This window comes from Sphaerodactylus townsendi, linkage group LG04 (genome assembly GCF_021028975.2).
Source record: "Sphaerodactylus townsendi isolate TG3544 linkage group LG04, MPM_Stown_v2.3, whole genome shotgun sequence".
Lineage (NCBI taxonomy): Eukaryota > Metazoa > Chordata > Lepidosauria > Squamata > Sphaerodactylidae > Sphaerodactylus > Sphaerodactylus townsendi.
In genome coordinates, this window is record NC_059428.1 from 109,245,300 (window position 1) to 109,264,072 (window position 18,773).

An 18,773-nucleotide genomic window follows, 5' to 3' on the forward strand; every position below is an offset into this window, starting at 1 on the left:
CTTGTTTGGCTTAGTATGTTGATGGAAAAAAAACTTATGGACTTATGTTCTCTCCTTTTCCTCCTGAGAATAATCAGACTTAATCATTGACTATTTCCTGGTATTGTTTCCCACCTGTCCTCCACCCAGGCAAGCATGAACCCTCTCATTCTTGCTGTGTCTCTCTGCTGGGGAGGGAGTTAGCAGCACGCAACAGGCTCCACACCCCAGGTCCACAGCAATTATCTGAATTCTTGTTCTCTTCTCAGCCCATAACTGAACTCAGGCTCTTCTCTGCCAACCCACACAGGTTTTACACCTAGGTCTGATTCTCACTATTTAATAGTTTCCTAGTTTCTAATCTTACCATTATCTTTGTTGTTTTTGAATTGATCTGCCATGAGAACTATTTTCCCTGTACTTTACAATTTCATGTTTCAACAGCTCTGGCTCTGCCTTCTCTTTTTAAAATAGTTATGGGGCTTTGGGATAGGGGACTATACTGCAGGAAATTTTAAAATAATAGTCCCCACATTTCCTGGCAGTATTTCCTGTTAAACACATCCATATTGCATATTGCCTTTCCACACTGTATGTGTGCTGTGCTGAAGCAGCAGTTCTGTTTTAAACAAATGTAAGGGAAACGGATAAATTTGTACACAAATGATGGCTGTAGCAGAAAAAAGGCTAGTCTGAAGTCCCCATGTTATAGCAGCACCTCAAGATGAGCCTGCAAGAAACTGTTTCCCACAGTGTCTCTCCAGCATCTGAAGTCACATTTGCTCATGCTTTGAAATAACTGTTCTTCTTTTGATAAGCATGCTTACTGCCAAGTCATTGTCTCTTTGTATGATCAATGGAACTGACCTGAAGTTCTGATGCCCCAGATCGTAATTACTGATTAGTCACATTTTGTCTAGAAGATACTGCTCTTGTATCATTTCGGTCCCTCTTACCATTGAGCCATTCTATGTGTCCCTTGTTATGAAGGTGTTTTCTGATGTAACCTTTCAGGTGGATTGCTTGGTTTATGAAAAGCCATGGCAACATATTTAGTCCCTGTGCTGCCTCCACCCAAGGAAATAACCTCACAAGGCACCCACATAAAGGTCACTTGAAATGAACACAGTTATCAGGAGCTGTATCTTTATTTTTATTATGCCTGCACTGCATTTCCAGTTTCCTCTCCCCTTTTTACTGATTAAGTTACCAAAGCCGGTGTATGTATTTCTTCCCTAAATACATAGGTATGTTTAAGCAAGGCTGCTCAAGCTTCAGAGTCATCACTCCAAATATAGATGAAGAGGCTTCAATGATGGAAGATGTGGGGATGCAGGATGTTCACTTCAATGAAGTACGTGTCGTCAGGTCATGCCTCTGCATATGTAAAGCATAATATTCAGGCGATTACGCAACTAACTTATTTTCTATTTCTCTCTAAGCCTTACATCCTACTGTCCAACCTCAGGAGCTCCCACAGTACCCACAACACATAAATGCAGCAGATACAGATTGTAAACAATACAATGAATAATGTATACTATATTAATATATAGTATCATTTATAATACGTCAAGAGAGTCCACCTTACAATATGGTGGGGTTACCAATCAAGGCCAGGACTAGGTTTGGACGAACAAGTCATGACTTAAATATGTTATTCTATTAGAATGAGGAGATCCGTTTGCTGACAAATCTGGTGGGGGTTGCATCCTTGTCTGGAAATATTGTCCTGCAACAATGAGTTGGAGGAGCCTTGTTTTGAGGCTGCTGTCTGCCATAATGTGGAGGTTGCATATAATGGAGTTTTTAAAGATGGTTTTTAAAAACTGTTGCGACCTGAAGCCCTTGTAGTTTGCCAGAAGTCAGCAATAAAGTTAAATATTTTTATTTTAACATTCTGCGTCTTATATTTTTTTACCTATGCAGTTGGTATAAAGTATTCCAAAATTTAGTTTTCACTACTACCAACTTGTCGAATACAGTTTACAAGTTATATTAAACCTTTTTTTACCTTTCCAGCCCCTGAAAAAAACTGTAGTTTTGCTACACTGATAATTAATGCACATGCTTTGCCATGCAGTTAAAGGCCTTATCTTTTTATGATAATCATATGAACTCTAGACCTTGTTAAAGATATACGCGTGTCTTAAAAATAGAAAGCAAACCATTTTTTAAAAGCCCTGAACAGTAAATTGCTGGATAAAGCATATAATGTAATGTATTGTTGAAGGGTTTCACTGCCGGAATCACTAGGGTGTTGTGGGTTTTCTGTGTTGTATGACCGTGTTCCAGTAGCATTTTTTCCTGATGTTTCACCTGCATCTGTGGCTAGCTTCTTCAGAGGATCATCTTCAATGATCCTCTTGACGATGCAAGCCACAGCTGCAGGCAAAACATCAGGAAAAAGTACTACTGGAACATGGCCATACAACACAGAAAACCCATCATATAATTTAAACTCATATGCATCATTACCATGATTAAATGTTGTGATATTTTGGAAAGCAAGGTAAATGTGTCTGATGCAGCCATTCTTTCAGTTTATGTTTTAAAAAATGTTGAAAATGTTGGTATGTTAACTACCATTACTTGTCAAGTATCTGTACAAAATCAGCCACCACATTTGGAAATGTTACTGGTGCGGCTTGGGTTACTGCTGCAAAAAAAAAGTGCAGTCTTGTTACTCATTTGTCTTTTGCTCCACTGGACTTCTATTCTCTCATGGTGCCAGAGCTACTCATGGATGCATTTGGTTGGAGGACTGTAATATGCCCCAAGTAGGTCTCTTCTTGAACTATGTTCAGATACAGTACATGTTCAGATGAATGCAGTGCATGGTTGCTTGCCTGTTTAAGTGGGACTTGAGAAACATATGCCAGTTCTTTTGCTGTGATGCTTCCCACCCAGTATCAATCAAAGTGCTGCTTATTACCTAGCAAGTTTTATGGATGTAGCCCAGCATTTGATAGAACTATTTCTTCCCCATTTACAGCTCTGATCAGGGTTACACTATAGATGTATAGTGTAAAATGCGCTCCCAAACTTGTGTTTATTATCAGTTTCTGGCATATTATAGACAGCATACTTACAAAGCTGTGACAATAGATGGAAGATTTTTCAGTTATTGTTCCAGAATGGATACTTTTTAGGAAAGGTTCATCTGCCATTCACCGTACTTATACTCTACTTCCTTTCCAATAAATATATGTCTTTACCTAAAAAGAAGCTATATTCAACATTTATCATTTTATGGGTTGCTTTTGATTCAATCTCTTGTCCTCATCTATAGATTAAATTGAAAATTTTAAATATGCCTGAACAATTGCTGTTTCTCATTAAAATACTGTACTCTTCTTCCTTGTCAAAGGTTAGGTGTCATCTTTCTGGGTGTTATTCAGACCCCATCTTTGTGACAAGAGGTGTTTGTTTTAGCACCAGAGTTCTTTATATCTACACGACTTGTCTCTTAGATTAACTGTAGTGAATGTCTTCTTCCTAGACTGAACTTCCATCTTATTCCTGTTCTGCTTTATGTAGATGACACTATAATTTTGTCCTACACCAGAGTGGGACTAAAGCACGCACTGCATACTATGGCAGACTTCTGTAAAAAGAACCATCTTGTAATTAATTATTCTAAATCTAAGATTTCGGTATTTCAGAAGTTTGGCCGTCGTAAAAATTGCCAATTCATTTGGATTCTAAATGGTCACCTAATTGAGCAGGTACAATTATTTTTGTTATTTGCAATACCGTTTTCCGTCATCTGATAAATGGACTGCACATTAGAATTACATGCTTGAATTAAAATTCACTTGTCCTCAGTTTTAAGGTTTCTTTCACCAAGTTGGTGGCCAATATATTTATATGACTCTTGTAGTATATCATGTTAAGATCTTGTCTCTTCTGCTCCACGGAGCTCCTATATGGGTGGTGTTCATAATTTCTGCTGAAGTGAAATCAGCTCAGGCTTGCATTCTTCATGTCCTGGTGGGGGCCCCAAATGTGTTTTTAATTCCAACTTGTTTTTGGAAGCAAACTATAATTCCATTTCATTGAAGGCTTGGACTGCTGCAGTTAAAATTAGATATATATTTTTGTTAGATCACGATTCTTTGCCAGTACTACTGCAGTGATCACATCAGGATTCCCACGTGCCATCTTAGAGCATCTTAGTAGATACAAAGTTAAGAAGCATTGGAGTAGCTTTACCATCCACTTCTTTGACTATCCCTAGCATTAGGTAGAGAATTTTTGAATGGTTAAGGAAGTATAACCAGGATGTTAAAAGAGTTTGTTCAGCACTTTTGGGGGTTTTTTCAACCCCTTTATTTCCTGTTCAGCAACAATAGTTTAACTTCATTACAGTTTCAATATATCATCAACTTTTCTTTTTAGCCCAGGGGAAATGTACTACCTTTAGAAGAAACAGTGGGCTCTTATTCGAAAGTCCCTCTACTGTAGAGATCCTGTTCATGTAGAAGAGCAGACATTGAATCATTTACTAATTTTTTTTATTAGCTGTGGTTTATATTCCACTCAAAGGGTTTGCTTTATAACACCTCTTGTTGCTAAGTTTCCTGTCTGCTAGCAAAAGATTTTCACCTTTTATTTTTCTTGGCTGGTAGCAATAAGTGAGTTACATTCTCTGCAGTTAAAATTTATCCTTTCTGCTCTTAAAATTAGGACCTATCATCTAAACCCAGGGAATGAACTTGTTAAAAAATGCAATAATTTGTGACTTTTTAAATTCACCCATGTGATATGGCACATAAACTCTGAAATTTCTGAACAAGAACAGGGTTATGGGCTATTGTTGAAGTATATTTTTAAGAACAGTTATGCTAAGTTACTATCATCTTATTGAATAAGATTTGCAGTATTGTGTATACACAGTAGAGCAATCTTGCTAAAGCTAAACAGATCTTGAACTGATTAGTGCTTGAGTGGGTGACTGTTTGGGAACCCTCTGTACACATTCTGTAATTCATAGAATAAAGTAAAAGATAATCAAGTGAAATAAATAAAATAATGTATATGCCATGGCAATTGTATGTTTTTATTATTTTAATACATTTTAAAGCATTGTATTGAAATAGAATCTTTACTCCTTGAGAACAATAAACCCAGATTAGTCTTTTTGCAGTTAAAAGCTCCCAGGGACAGTTTCCTGGTTGCAAAACCCATTGAGTATGTCAGATCAAGCAGACTGTAGTCAGAATGTTAGGGTTGCCCTCTCAATGTCCTTGTCTTCTCTTAACTAGGATGTGCTGATGGAGTTGTTAGAACTATGTGCAGATGGTCTGTGGAAGGCTGAGCGTTATGAACTGATTGCTGATATCTATAAACTTATAATTCCTATTTATGAAAAGAGAAGAGATTTTGAGGTATGTGATTAAAAGCTGTGATAAAGATCTATGATGATTTCATTTGATTTTAATATAATATTGGACTGTTTAATGAAAAAATCCAATTTCAGCTAAAGGTTTTTGTGGCTTTCCACAAGAGACTTCAGGAGACTTCAATGATCACAACTAATTCTGTTCCATTGATTTTGACTGGGGGCTTTTCCACATGGGGTTTTTTTTTCTGTCCGTGGTTTTTTTCTGTCAGTTATGACCCCATGCTGCTTCATCCCACAATTTGTGCACACATTTTTATCTCTTCAGTTTTCATGTTGGGGTTTTGCAGTGATTATTGTTCCTGTCTTTTCCTAGTATTTTTTGAAACCACTTTCACTCCAGTCTTTTTCTGGAATTTTGAGTCAACTTTTTCATTGTGTATAATGTTTCTGTTGGTTTTCTTTGTCCCACCCACTTGAACCTATTGTTCAGCCCATGATTGGACTCTTGTCATTGTCAAACCACTCCCTTCTCCCTCCCTTGTTTTTGTATTTTGTACACCCTGAAGATGAGCTGTTTCTGTTTTTGTATTCTTTGAATTCCTGTCTTTTAGGTCTTTAAAAAAGTAAGTCTCTGGCCCTTTTCCCTATTGAGATATAAGGGGAAAGTCATATCTTTGTGAGGGAAGGAGATACTTTTTTAACAAAATGAAACATGGTAATTCAGAGAACCAGCTTAAACTCCTAAATACCCCATTTCCCCGAAAATAAGACCTACCCCAAAATAAGCCCTAGCATGATTTTTTGGGATTTTTGAAGGATGCTTGAAATATAAGCCCTACTCCAAAAATAAGCCCTAGTTACAGATTCCCCAGTGCAGCTGATCTGGTCATGTGGGGGGCACAAAATCATGGAGAAAAACAAGACATCCCCTGAAAATAAGCCCTAATGCTTTTGGAGCAAAAATTAATATAAGACCCTGTCTTATTTTTGGGGAAACATGGTACAACTCTACATTGATGTATCAATATTTTATGGCCATTTATTAAATAAGGGGGGTGCTTTGATACTACCAATAGTGACAGCACCTTCCCTTGAAAATTCTCATTATTTAAGGCTTATACAGAAGAAAAGAAACTATGAAAATGCACAGAGAGGGCAGACATCAGAACACCATGCCCAAATTGATTCTAGTGCTTGTGGATCAATTGCCAAAAAAATCAGGAGTAAGTCAAGCATGCAGAAAAGATCTGGATGTAGACAAAACTAATTCTAGGGGTTTTTTTAGTGATCAGATTTTCTGAGCAGATGCCACTAGTAGCGATGAACAAAATCAGTAATTTATTTTGACCCCTGGAAATATTATTCCAGATATTTCTGGACCCTCAGAGACAAACAGATGTTCAGGTCAGGGGACTGAAGTGAGGAGGAGGCCGCTTTGCATTCTTTCCCCCTCCTCACTGCAACCCACACAGCTCTTTGTCCACGTGGGTTCAGTGACCCCAGGAATAATCTTTCCAGGAAAGGAAACGAATCAGTGCCTTCCACTGAGGCTTAGTAGAATATAAGCCATTATCATTGTTGAATATTTCACCAGACAAACAGATCCTGAAATCTTTTACTCTGCTGTGGAGTGCAAGTAATATGAAAGTTATGCTTTTAAACGGTATTGAATAGCACTGCCATGTTTTTCCTCTTATTCCCAGAGGCTAGCTCATCTCTATGACACACTGCATCGAGCATACAGCAAAGTCACAGAAGTTATGCATACGGGAAAGAGGTTGTTGGGCACCTATTTCAGAGTTGCTTTCTTTGGACAGGTGAGCATTATATGTTACGGCTTATATGCAATTCACGGTCCTATCCAAAGGGGGAGGCCAAATCTGCCTATGGAGGTGGCGCAGGGTTGTGCCAGTGGATTTGACCTCACTTGTCCCAGTGGAGGGACAAATCTGCCAGTAGGCAGCCACCATGGTGGCTAGATGCAGTGCAGAGCACCGTGTCAGCACTGCTACAGCTCTGCTGGTGTAGTGGGTGTGCTCCAGAGGCGTGGCCAGGGGTTAAACAGACATTAGACGGTTTGCACATGGCCTTTGCCTGCCAGAATGCCAGGGCCAGAGGCATGGAAGGGTGGCGTATCTCCATAAAAGCCCAGTGGAGGGCTTTTCGGCAGCAAGAAGGCTTTTTGTGTTTGTGGCTTCCCCATGCCATCAAAAAGCCCTCTTGGAGATAGCAGGGCACCATCAAAATGGTGCTGCATCCTGCTGCCAGGGGCTCTGAATTGGCCTGCCCATGTTTAACAGAATGCAACATGTTACATTGGATTGGACCTATCATTCCACACAATTAGAACTTTCGTCTGGTATAAAATTTTTCCCTCCTCAGAAGAGCTGTTGGCAGTGGCGTAAGGTTCTTGTGCTGGGTGAAAGTGCTGCCATTACTGAATGGAGCTGTAGGATCCAGTGAAATCTATTTGTTACCAGTGTACATTTAATGTCCATGTTATGAAGACCTATATGAGGTCTGCAACCTTTTTGAGCCTGTGGGCGGCTTTGGAATTCTGACATTAGTGTGGGGGTAGAGGGCACAACCACAAAATCGCTATTATTGGAGGCAGCCTCAACACACAAACCCTCAAAGGAAGTTCTAGTTCAGAGGAGAAAAGGAATAGTTTAAAAATACACTGTGAAAAAGGAGTGAGAGAGAATAAAAGCAATACTGGGATAACAACTGCTGCCAAATCGTCATTATTTTAATCTGCACAGTCATTCAGAAGACAGGAGTCCCAGCTGGCCCTATCCATTTTCTGAAAGCTGTTGACGGACACCAAGTAAGATGTCAGTGGGTACCGTGGCACTCCCAGGCACCATTTTGGAGATCCCTGATTTAGCTAATCAACCTTGTTCTGAATGAGAAACCTATCTCCTTCATTAGTAAACTTTCTGCTTTTGTCTTTTTTTCTTATCTGTTACTTTCTTAAGGCAGCGGTAAGTTTTTCCAGCAATGGCCCTTCATGGCTATTTATTGTTTTTAAAATGCCTTCAGCGCTTCAGTGTGGTGTGCTAGCTTGCTTTCTGACTTGTATCTCAGTCTAGCTGTTACACTTGGGAAAACAGTATTCGGCCGCACATACAGAAAACAGCACATCGTATATCTCTTTAGATTGCATGCTTATATAGAGATTTCGGATTTTCTGCTGACTTTGTCATTCCACTCTTAAGTCGTCTGTCTGTGTGTGAATGTGCATTCGGTGGAAGAAAATCTGTTTTAAGCCTTAATAGAAATTTGGACTGCTATATAAAGGGCACTGAATTGTAAAACTAGAGTATTATAACGTTCCATTTATTCTGTTGTCTCTTATGACTGTAGCAATACCAGTTTACAGACAGTGAAACAGATGTGGAGGTAATTACAGAAACTGCTATTCAAAGCAAGCAATGCAGTAAAAATTACTGCATATATGCTTAGTTTGATATGGGAATTTTTGTCAGTCTAGCCTGCATTTACACATGCTATGTTTTGTTACTTTCACTACAGTGTCCATTTCATCTTGAGTTAGGAATATTTTATTTTTCAATTTAAAACATTAACTCAGAACTAGCTTTCCTGTTTCACCTCCCATTTGACCTGTTTTAATGCAGGCTTCAACATAAATTAGTAGGCTAGTACATGAATATTTTTCATGTGTTTAAATTTTTTAAAAAACTAAATTGAATTTAAGGGTTACATTAAGAATAGCTCTAGTTTGTCTTGTATTGTGCCACACAGCTTATTTGTGTGGAACACGTTGCCGGTTTAAAATGGCAAGAACCGGTGATTGGAGAGACCTAGTATATTGGCATGTGAAACAGGCATGTGAATAATCAGTGGAGAGAGGGGGTTGTCCTCTCAAAACATTAATGTTATCTCATGAAATTTACAGCATCCCCTAAATAACCTTGCGTGCTTCCATTTCCAATACACCCATCATGCAGTAGGTTCTTCTTTATTTTTTCTTAATTCCTCAACAGCATTTTTATTTTTGCTTCAGGCTTGGCTTTATACACTGACATTGCTTCTAAATATTTGGTGGTGTTATTTTTTTCATTGCTTATCCAGTTAAAATTGAGGGTTTTTAATGGTACCTTTTTCTCCCCCCAAAGGGATTTTTTGAAGATGAAGATGGAAAGGAATATATTTACAAAGAACCTAAACTCACCCCTCTTTCAGAAATTTCCCAGAGGTTACAGAAACTCTACTCGGACAAATTTGGATCTGAAAATGTCAGGATGATCCAAGATTCTGGCAAAGTAGGTCTTTGCTTGATATATTAACAGTGTGTCTTTTAAAATGACTCTTAATAATTCTGTTAATCACCGTTCATTTAGTAATGTGTACACAAGAACTCTTTTAACAAGCTGTAGACAAAATGGCTAACATGGGCACAACTGAAAATTGAGCAGACTGAGCAAAACTGCTCCACTTTATTCAGTGGGGCTTACTCCAGTGAAACCTTTCTGGGATTATAGGCTGTTTACATATTGTTTACATTCTGTTTACATATTGATAGGCTAAAGAAGCAATCACCCAATTAGTTTAAGTTGTACAAAGAATTTAAATGTTGTATTAATTGAACAAGTATTACCATTATCATTTCCTCCGATTCATGATCTGGTGCAGGAGGATAGGGACGCAAGGCCACTCATAGTCCAGTTAATCACTGGAAGCTCCCCAGACATGCCGGAAAAAAGGATTATAAATGAAAAAGAACATGGTCCTGTCCCCAAGTGGCTTAATGAAGAATGATGTGGAGCCATGAAAGTGGGTGGGTGAGAGAAGACAATTGGCTTGTTCAGGCCATTAAGATCTTACACCATCTTGGAGAGGAAGATTTAGATCAAAAAGGAAGCTTCTCAGTTGTTTAGCACTACAGTGATTCCTGATAGGCCAAAATATGTTCCTTCTAACAGCAAACCTGTTGGCTTAGTTCTGTCCACTGACAGGAGGAGTTTCTGCATACCCTGGTCACTCCTCTGGTATAACAGCAATATGATTTCATAAAGTTAGAGGAGAGCAGAAAGGAAATAGTTTGTACTTATTGTCCCCAGGAGGCACAGATCACTGAGTGCTGAAAAATATTAATTAAGAAGAAAAAATAGGAAACCAGGCAGGGAAGGGATCAATGGCCTGCTCAGCCTTCTTATTTAGCAATGTGGAATGGGAGATCTGGATTGGGGCATTTATTGTGTCAGGCATACATGTCCCAATTTCTCATCACCATCACCAACCCAGGCTGTTGTGAACTTTAAACCAGACTCCTTTGAAGCTAAAATGCTCCCTGGCTGTACATGATAAAGGATTCTGATCAAACCAAAAGGACTTTTTTCAGATTTTAATTAAATATACCTCCTGCCCAAAAAGATGCTTCAAACTGGGAAGGTTGCAAAGTTTATAGTATAACTGGGGACAAGGGAATATGAGGCAACTCTTAGTTTTATCCCCACAAGGAGGGAAAGAGAGGTTAAAATGATTTTGCCCCTCTCTAGCACACATACTAATTTAGCCTTTATGATCAGGGTTTTTGAGCAGCCAAATCTCAGCAGTTGTGGCAGTTGTCCTATGGGTGCTAGATTTCTGGAGCACAAGTTTAGATAATCTGGTACTCCAAGCCTCAAGTACAACATAATGCATTGTGATGAGGATTTTGTAATTGTTTATTCCCCCACAATTGTTGTCAGGGTCTGTTCCCCCGCTGTGTCTGACAGTGAGGATGATAGCCTGTTATGCCGGTCTTTTGTCTCAGCAACACCTAGCCGCAGTACCTCATTGGAGGATGAGGACCCAGCTGCGGCCAGCCCATGACAATTGTTTATTCCCCCACAATTCATTCCAGGCCCTCATTTTACTATTGAAATTGTCATAAGAATTCAAGACTTTTCAAGTGGAAGACTTTGTTAGCTCAAGGCCCAAATAAGTGTTTAATTGTCTGCACTGCTAGTTTTAAATTTTAATTCTATCACTGTTATTTTAAGGTAAATCCTAAGGATTTGGATTCAAAATATGCGTACATCCAAGTTACACATGTAGTTCCATACTTTGAGGAAAAGGAACTGCAGGAGAGAAAAACAGAGTTTGAACAAAATCACAACATTCGACGTTTTATGTTTGAGATGCCTTTTACACAGTTGGGTAAAAGACGAGGTGGAGTGGAGGAGCAATGTAAACGGCGCACCATTCTGACAGGTACTGGACAGAGCCATTTCTGGTAGGGCTAGCAATCTTTTCCCGTTTTCCCCTTTCCTCTCACTTTCTCTGTTACCTGCTGCGTGCTTCCGTCTATCAAAAAAAGGCCTCAGTGGAATCTCTACCTGTGTTCATTTCTCCACGCTTTCTACAGCAATACCAAACTAGTACTTAACATCTAGCTTGTAAATTTCAACCTAAAGGAGCAGTACTACTTTTGTTGTTGCTCAAATATGTGTCCACTCCTTGGGTACATATTCATGATGCCACCTATTTAAGATTTTCATTCCCCATTACGCTTGCAAATTGTGCAAAGGTTTCTGGAATGTTTTGCTTGCTACTGACAAGCAGAAAACAAGCCATGTTACAACTATGTTGTAGGATATGCTTACATTTTGAAGATGCATTAAAAACATTTTAAAATGTCAACATTTCCAAGTTTAGTTCTTCATATCCAATTAAAAGGAACTTTGACTGCAGGAAGTGGGAAAGCCACCTTGAGCCATGAGAAAACACAGGAAGGGTATAAATGATTGAATAAATTATAAGCCTCAAGGTCTAAGAGAGCTGCTGCCAGTCAGAGTAGACAAAACTGGATTAGATGAACAGAGTGTCGGCTTCCTGCATCTGTAGCTGCACTTTAGTGAGTATGTATTTATTGGCATGTACAGGAGGCTACCAAATAATACTATTTGGTAGCAGCAAGAACAATAAGTTGATTCCCACTATCTTGAATTTTATTGGGCTGATGCTCTGCTCAGGCAGGAAGTCTACTAACTGCTTTTCAGACATGGCTTCTGAAGCTATCCAGCTGCAACCCAGAGAAGAGGATTCCCTTCAGTATTTCATTAAACATTTCTTTTGGCGTGGGTAGAGCAGTGAGACCTTGTATCAAGAATCACAGCCTTGACTCAATCTTATTTTTCCTTCCTCTTTTCTTCCCCACCTCGTTCCAATGTGACCAGTTGAACGGCTGTTTAAGCATATTATTTGTTTATTGCCTTATGTTCCCTAATACAACACAGCCAAGGTCCAACTGTTTGATATGCTGACTAATGGGGACTCCATGCATCCTGATTGTTACAGTCACTAGTTTTCAAAACAGCTGCACTTTCTGGTAGTCAGCAGTGCTATAAATTCTGGTGTAGGGGTGGGGTTAAATTTCTTTGGGTAAAAAAGCTATGAATAGCAAGCTAAAGAGAAACTATCAGGAAGGGGTAGAAGACCAGCACTTTAAAATGTTTCAAGCGTTCTCTTTCAAGCAGCAGTGGCATAGTGGTTAAGAGCAGGTGTGCTCTAATTGGGAGGAACCGGGTTTGATTCTCTGCTCTGTCGCTTGAGCTGTGGAGGCTTATCTGAGGAATTCAGATTAGCCTGTGCATTCCAACACATGCCAGCTGGGTGACCTTGGGCTAGTCACAGTTCTTCTGAGCTCTCTCAGCCCTACCTACCTCACAGGATGTTTGTTGTGGGGGGGGGGAGGAAAAGGAGTTTGTAAGCCCCTTTGTGTCTCTTTATAGGAGAGAAAGGAGGGTTATAAATCCACCTCTTCTTCTTCTTTTTTCCTCTTTGATACTTCCAGTTGGCCTTTTTTCATTATCTAGCACTGTCCCTGTCCCCACGGAATGGAAGAAGCATGTAGGCTAGCCTTGTACTAAAGAACCGCAAATAAAAAATAAGCACTAGCTCCTAGAATGGGCACTTTCACCCTGAACTTCATTGCATGTTACACAGCTGAGTTATTTGTTCTTCTACAATGTTTTATGACTTTAGTGACTGTGGTTTTCTTTCCATAGCTATACATTGTTTTCCCTATGTAAAAAAGCGAATTCCCATAATGTACCAACACCACACAGATTTAAACCCCATTGAAGTAGCCATTGATGAAATGAGTAAGAAGGTCGCAGAACTCCGGCAGCTTTGTTCTTCAACTGAAGTGGACATGATCAAACTGCAGTTGAAGCTTCAAGGCAGTGTCAGTGTCCAGGTAAGGTAATAGTGTTTATCTCAGCTCAATCTTCTCTTTTCTATGCTTTCTTACTTCTTTTGTCATGTTATAAATTCTATTGAGAATCAATAGTGCCTAGTGAATAAGAGAATGTGTGTGTGGCTTAGAGATATACAGTCAAATTTCTATGAAACCAAGAGTCCTGGTACATTTTACTAGAACTCAATAATTACATATATATGTTAGTGTCATCAAGTTACAGTCGACATATGGCAACTCCAGTAAGGGGTTTTCAAGACAAATGAGAAGCAAAGGTGGTTTGCCATTGCCTTCCTCTGCAGTGTCTTCCTTGGTGGTCTCCCATCCAACCTTCCTCAGTTTCTATTTTCTGAGTTTATACCATTCCACCTTCTCTCCCACATTAATTCATATGAATTCACTCTCTGTATACTGATAGAAAAGGGGTTGTAGTTGTGTAGTTCATTTTATATTAAGGCATAAACTGAAATAAAGCATAACTTCCTATTTTTGATTTTTTTTATTTTTATCCTGGCCAATTTAGAAGCCTCAGGGCCAAGAGAAGAATGCTTTTAGTAGTGTTGAAATTTAAAAAAAACACTATTACTACTATTTTTTTATTATTTTAGGTTAATGCTGGACCATTAGCATATGCAAGAGCTTTCCTAGATGACACAAACACCAAAAGATATCCAGATAATAAAGTGAAGCTACTGAAGGAAGTATTCAGGTAAATGATCTGAAAGCTGATTAAGTTATTTTCTGGACGCCTGACTCTTGAATCGTTATTATAAACTTTTGTTTTACTGACATTTTCAGACAATTCGTTGAGGCTTGTGGCCAGGCCTTAGAAGTCAATGAACGGCTCATAAAAGAGGATCAGATAGAATATCAAGAAGAAATGAAGGCTAATTATAGAGAAATGGCGAAAGAGCTCTCTGAAATTATGCATGAGCAAGTATGTACTGAACTGAACCTAAAGCGTTTTGTTTAAGATGCTACAGGTAATACTGAATAACACTTTTCAGTAGATAGCAACTTTTTTCCTTCTGAATTCTTAATTTGCTTCAGAATATATAGTTTAAAAAGAACCAGCTCTGAATGTGTTATTCTCAGATCTTCACCCGTTGATCAGCAATATTTTGACATGGAATAATAAGACAAAACAAACCTCATTTAATGTCATACTTTTTTACACTTGATTGTCAGTGAACAATGTAAACTGGCCTCCTATAGAAGTTTGCTTGGACACATCTTAATCATTTGTTTCTTGAAGTAGAGACATTTACAAGACTTTTTACAAATTGATAAGTAGTAAGTAGAGGTTTATTTAAGAAAGAAATTATGGCGATTTCATCTTGGAATGGCTTTAATCAGAGTTGTAATAGAAATGCTTCGACAACGACCCCTACCTTGTAGCTTGTGCTATGATTTTACTTAAATCTTATTGATACATTTGGCCACCTTCCTCTTCTTAGTTACTGTTTTCGTGACAAAAAACAGCAAGCTATCACACACTAAAGACTGACATTTGCTACCTTAGTTACATGATTTTATTGCAGCCACCGAAAATGTATCTCCACAGAAAGTTACTTCTTGGTCTTCATCTTTTAGTAACCAAGAAGCTTCTAAAGAGAGAGAGTCCTGCTTAAGCAAAGAAAAAATCAGTTCAGCTCTCAAATCTGAAAACTCCGGGCAACCCAAAAGACTATAGAGTCTGTTTGTTTAGGACCACATCCACAGAGTTTTCTTTTTGCTGTCAAGACTTATGGCCACCCCATAGAGTTTTCAAGGCAAGAAATGTTCAGAGGTGGTTTGCCATTGTCTGCCTTTATGCCATGACTCTGGTAGCATCCAAACGCTGGCCAGGGTCAACCCTGTTTAGCTTCTGAGTTATGATGAGACTGAGCTAGCTTGGGCTATCCAGGTCAGGGAACAGAGTATGGAATACTATTAAACCTTCCTAACAGCACTGCTACTGGCAAGCATAAATGCCCTTCTGTACTTTGAAGGAGATAATTCAAACAAGTTATTTGGTCTTTTTGTCTGGGGAAGAATGCCGGCTGAAAAAGATGACCATACTGTATGAGTTCTAACCAGCATATTGTCATTATCAAGATCCCTCAAATGTCTTTTAAGTAACTGACTCTTCACAACTATTCATAGTTTCTATCATATTACTGGTGACGCCCAGACTTATTAATTTAAATTCTAAGTATTTGCCCCAATCACTTGTATGATGATCCAGCATAACTAATCAAGAAGATTCCAAATCTGATTTCAACATCCTGATTTTCAGATTAAATGCTCTCCACTAAGCTTTTGCTTCAAAGGACAGCTTGCTAATCACAGCTTTCTGTCACAAATCTTAGAGTTCCCAGGATATTATGTAAAAATCTTCATAATGGTCCATCAATATTATCTGTTACCACACTAATCCAAACCCCTGCCCAGAAATTTTAGCATTAAGTGCTTTACTGCTGCAGGAACATATTGTCCCTTTAAATACACTTTGCTGTCCATCTTCCACTTTGTCTCTTATGATTTACAAAATCTGTTTCATTGTAAGAGGTAGAACTACAAGAAATGTCTTTAGATGTTCCAAAACCTGCCCCTGATCGACACAATGCCAGAGAGTCAAGACTGAATGCAACAGCCCAGGTGCTATCTTACCTTTATGATTTTGTGCATCATACAGGCATTAGGGCCTCTACCAGACTTGGCTGAATGTAAACAAGGAGGACTTTTGCTAGGACAATGTTTCCACAATGCCTGGTACAGGTAGAGGTCCAGCATATGGATTCACATGTGTGCAAATCCTTCCCTGCAAAATTGAATGTAAATTTGAAGATCTGAGATTTTTTACTTGGATTTTATACTTGGATTATTAGTTTTCAGATTTTCACCTGGTTATATGCGGGAAATAATCTAAGTTTGTGTCTTATTTTCTGAAATCAGTACATGTGGCACCACTGTCTGTTCTACAAAGATTGAATTACCCTTTTGCTTTCTTAAGTACATGTTGTAGAAATTACAGTTTGTCAAGAGAAGTGTTAATGTTGTAGAAGTCTTAATGAGCATCTCTCTCTCTTCCTCCCTTCTCTCTATGCTGCTTTGAAAATGTGATCAGCTGGGATGGTAATACCTTTTAGTTTCTCTTTCTAGTTCTGAATTGCTTTTGCTAATTTTTTCCTGTCTCTGTTACTGTCCAGGTCAAGTTGTATATCGTCTGTTCAGTTAGAGAAGAATACTTTTTAACACTCCTACTTGTGAAATAAATAGAGTGATCAAGAGAAGGAAGGGAATCTACTTTCTTGCAAGGAATAGTTGGGGGGGGGGGGGGAAGCCTGCATCATAATGTAGCTGTGGATGTGACTTTATCCTTTTCCCCCCTCCTATCATTATACAATTATAATTTAATACTAAGGACTAAAATTGAGTTAATAAGGTCTGCTGACGCCTGATACTTTCAACTCTTGTGTCATTTAAGGCTTTGCATCCTATCCTAGTTGCAGTTACCTTGAGCTATATAGCACTTACAACAGTGGGACTTTTCATTAAATACATGCATTTCCACTGGGTTTCCTACTGTCTTTTAAAGTTAGGTAGATCTGTTTCAGCTAGTGGCTAATCTATAAAGACGTGGCTAAGTTATGGTTTTTAATAGTGTGTAAAATGTATGTATTTTCTCTTTAAGATTACTGCTGTGGAAGAAAAGACCAGTGTAATGCCTAACTCGCTGCACATTTTCAATGCCATTAGTGGGACTCCAACAAGCACAACAGTTCACGGGATGCCCAGCTCTTCTTCAGTCGTATAAGTGATGTTTTTTTGTAAATTAAAGTACCTAAAATCCAAGTGGATTTTTGTCATTTGCGAACTCAGGAGGAAATCAAACAGAAGGTCATTAACACCTGAGGATGCTTAACCTTTTGGGTCAGTCAGGAAAAAGGAAATAGGAGTTGATTTCTGAAAATATACTGATGGTGCACATATTTTTTATATTCTGCTGGCAATATTAGAAGTTCTCAGCCTTCACAAAAGTGTTCTGGGAAACATACGTGTTCTTCCTCCAATTGTATTATAAACTGAATGGCACACTACAGACTGGTGTTATGGAATGTAGGTTTGCAGACACAAGCCATTGCAAGCGTTCTTCAATTTATGCACATGGACTCAAAGTATAAACACTATTTGAAACTAAGTAGGCACTAATTTATGAGGGGTTAACGGAAGTAATGGTAGCTTTCGTACTGACAACTAAACGTTTGTGCTCCATTTTATACTTTGTTGGCATTTTGGAAAGCATCAGAGGTTAAACTCGATCAAGCAGTGAAGTCCAACCAAAGGTTACCATGTGATACTAACAAATTATCTAGTAAGCAAAACATGTACATATTTGTTAATACAGTTCGAAGTCTGTACATAAACATATTGCATTTTTAAACATTTTTAATATTCATACCAGCTTTCATCATTCTACAATTGTGACAAATCTAAACTCATTCCAAGTATATGCTCTATTTTCTTTTTACAGTTTATTGTATATAAATAAGTGCAATATGGAGTTGTATACAGTTTCGGTAACATTATGCACTGTTTTTAAAAAGAATACATCATTTTTGCCAAAGTGATGGAGTATGTAAGTGGTGATAACTACTGTGGTAAATGGTGGTGTAATTCAAAGCTTTTACTATCTTATTTTAAGACATTAATTAGTAATTTTATATTTGAGAAAGATAAAGGATTTAATTTTATTTAACTGGAATCACTGTCCTGCTGTAATTAAACATCATGTACAACATCTATATTAAAAAAGGTTTAATTTCTTTGCAGTGCGGTCTGTGTTGCTTTGCTAGATGGAGAGTATATGCTAAAAGTAAACATTAAATTATTTTCATAAATATGACAATTGAACATTTTTATGTGTCTTTGTAGGAAATAAATTGCTTTGGTACATCCAAAGAATACTGCTCATAAATACAGCGTAGAAAAGGATTCCTGATTTCTCTTAGGCCCTTTCCGCACATATAGAATAATGCACTTCCAATCCACTTTGAAGCTGGATTTTACTGTGCAGAATAGCAAAATCCACTTTAAAACAATTGTAAAAGTTGTGCATTATTCTGCATGTGCAGAAGGGGCCTCTTAAGAAATTTTTTTTCCATGGAAATTTTTTTCATCTACTCAATGATTACACGTAAACACACACATATGAACAAGACCACATGATTATATGTAGGGATATAGGGATGTGCATTA

General features: G+C 38.3%; 1 protein-coding gene across 24 annotated transcripts in view; it reads left to right on the forward strand.

Annotated features, from left to right (window-relative positions):
• DOCK9 (dedicator of cytokinesis 9) overlaps positions 1 to 18,340 on the forward strand; it is a 172,488-nt gene extending 154,148 nt beyond the window's left edge. For 9 of the 24 annotated variants that reach the window (XM_048492439.1, XM_048492445.1, XM_048492455.1 and 6 more), the window contains 11 exons: positions 1,227 to 1,333; positions 5,247 to 5,369; positions 7,030 to 7,143; positions 8,305 to 8,310; positions 8,693 to 8,728; positions 9,466 to 9,612; positions 11,335 to 11,545; positions 13,342 to 13,532; positions 14,141 to 14,241; positions 14,331 to 14,469; positions 17,209 to 18,340. In XM_048492439.1, coding sequence (XP_048348396.1) covers positions 1,227 to 1,333; positions 5,247 to 5,369; positions 7,030 to 7,143; positions 8,305 to 8,310; positions 8,693 to 8,728; positions 9,466 to 9,612; positions 11,335 to 11,545; positions 13,342 to 13,532; positions 14,141 to 14,241; positions 14,331 to 14,469; positions 17,209 to 17,331 — 1,298 coding nt within the window. In that variant the 3' untranslated portion in view covers positions 17,332 to 18,340. Of the gene's footprint in view, positions 1 to 1,226; positions 1,334 to 5,246; positions 5,370 to 7,029; positions 7,144 to 8,304; positions 8,311 to 8,692; positions 8,729 to 9,465; positions 9,613 to 11,334; positions 11,546 to 13,341; positions 13,533 to 14,140; positions 14,242 to 14,330; positions 14,516 to 16,641; positions 16,650 to 17,208 lie in introns of all 24 variants that reach the window. The other 15 variants (XM_048492450.1, XM_048492461.1, XM_048492442.1 and 12 more) reach the window with 6 other exon arrangements.
• The last annotated feature ends 433 nt before the right edge of the window (positions 18,341 to 18,773 follow it).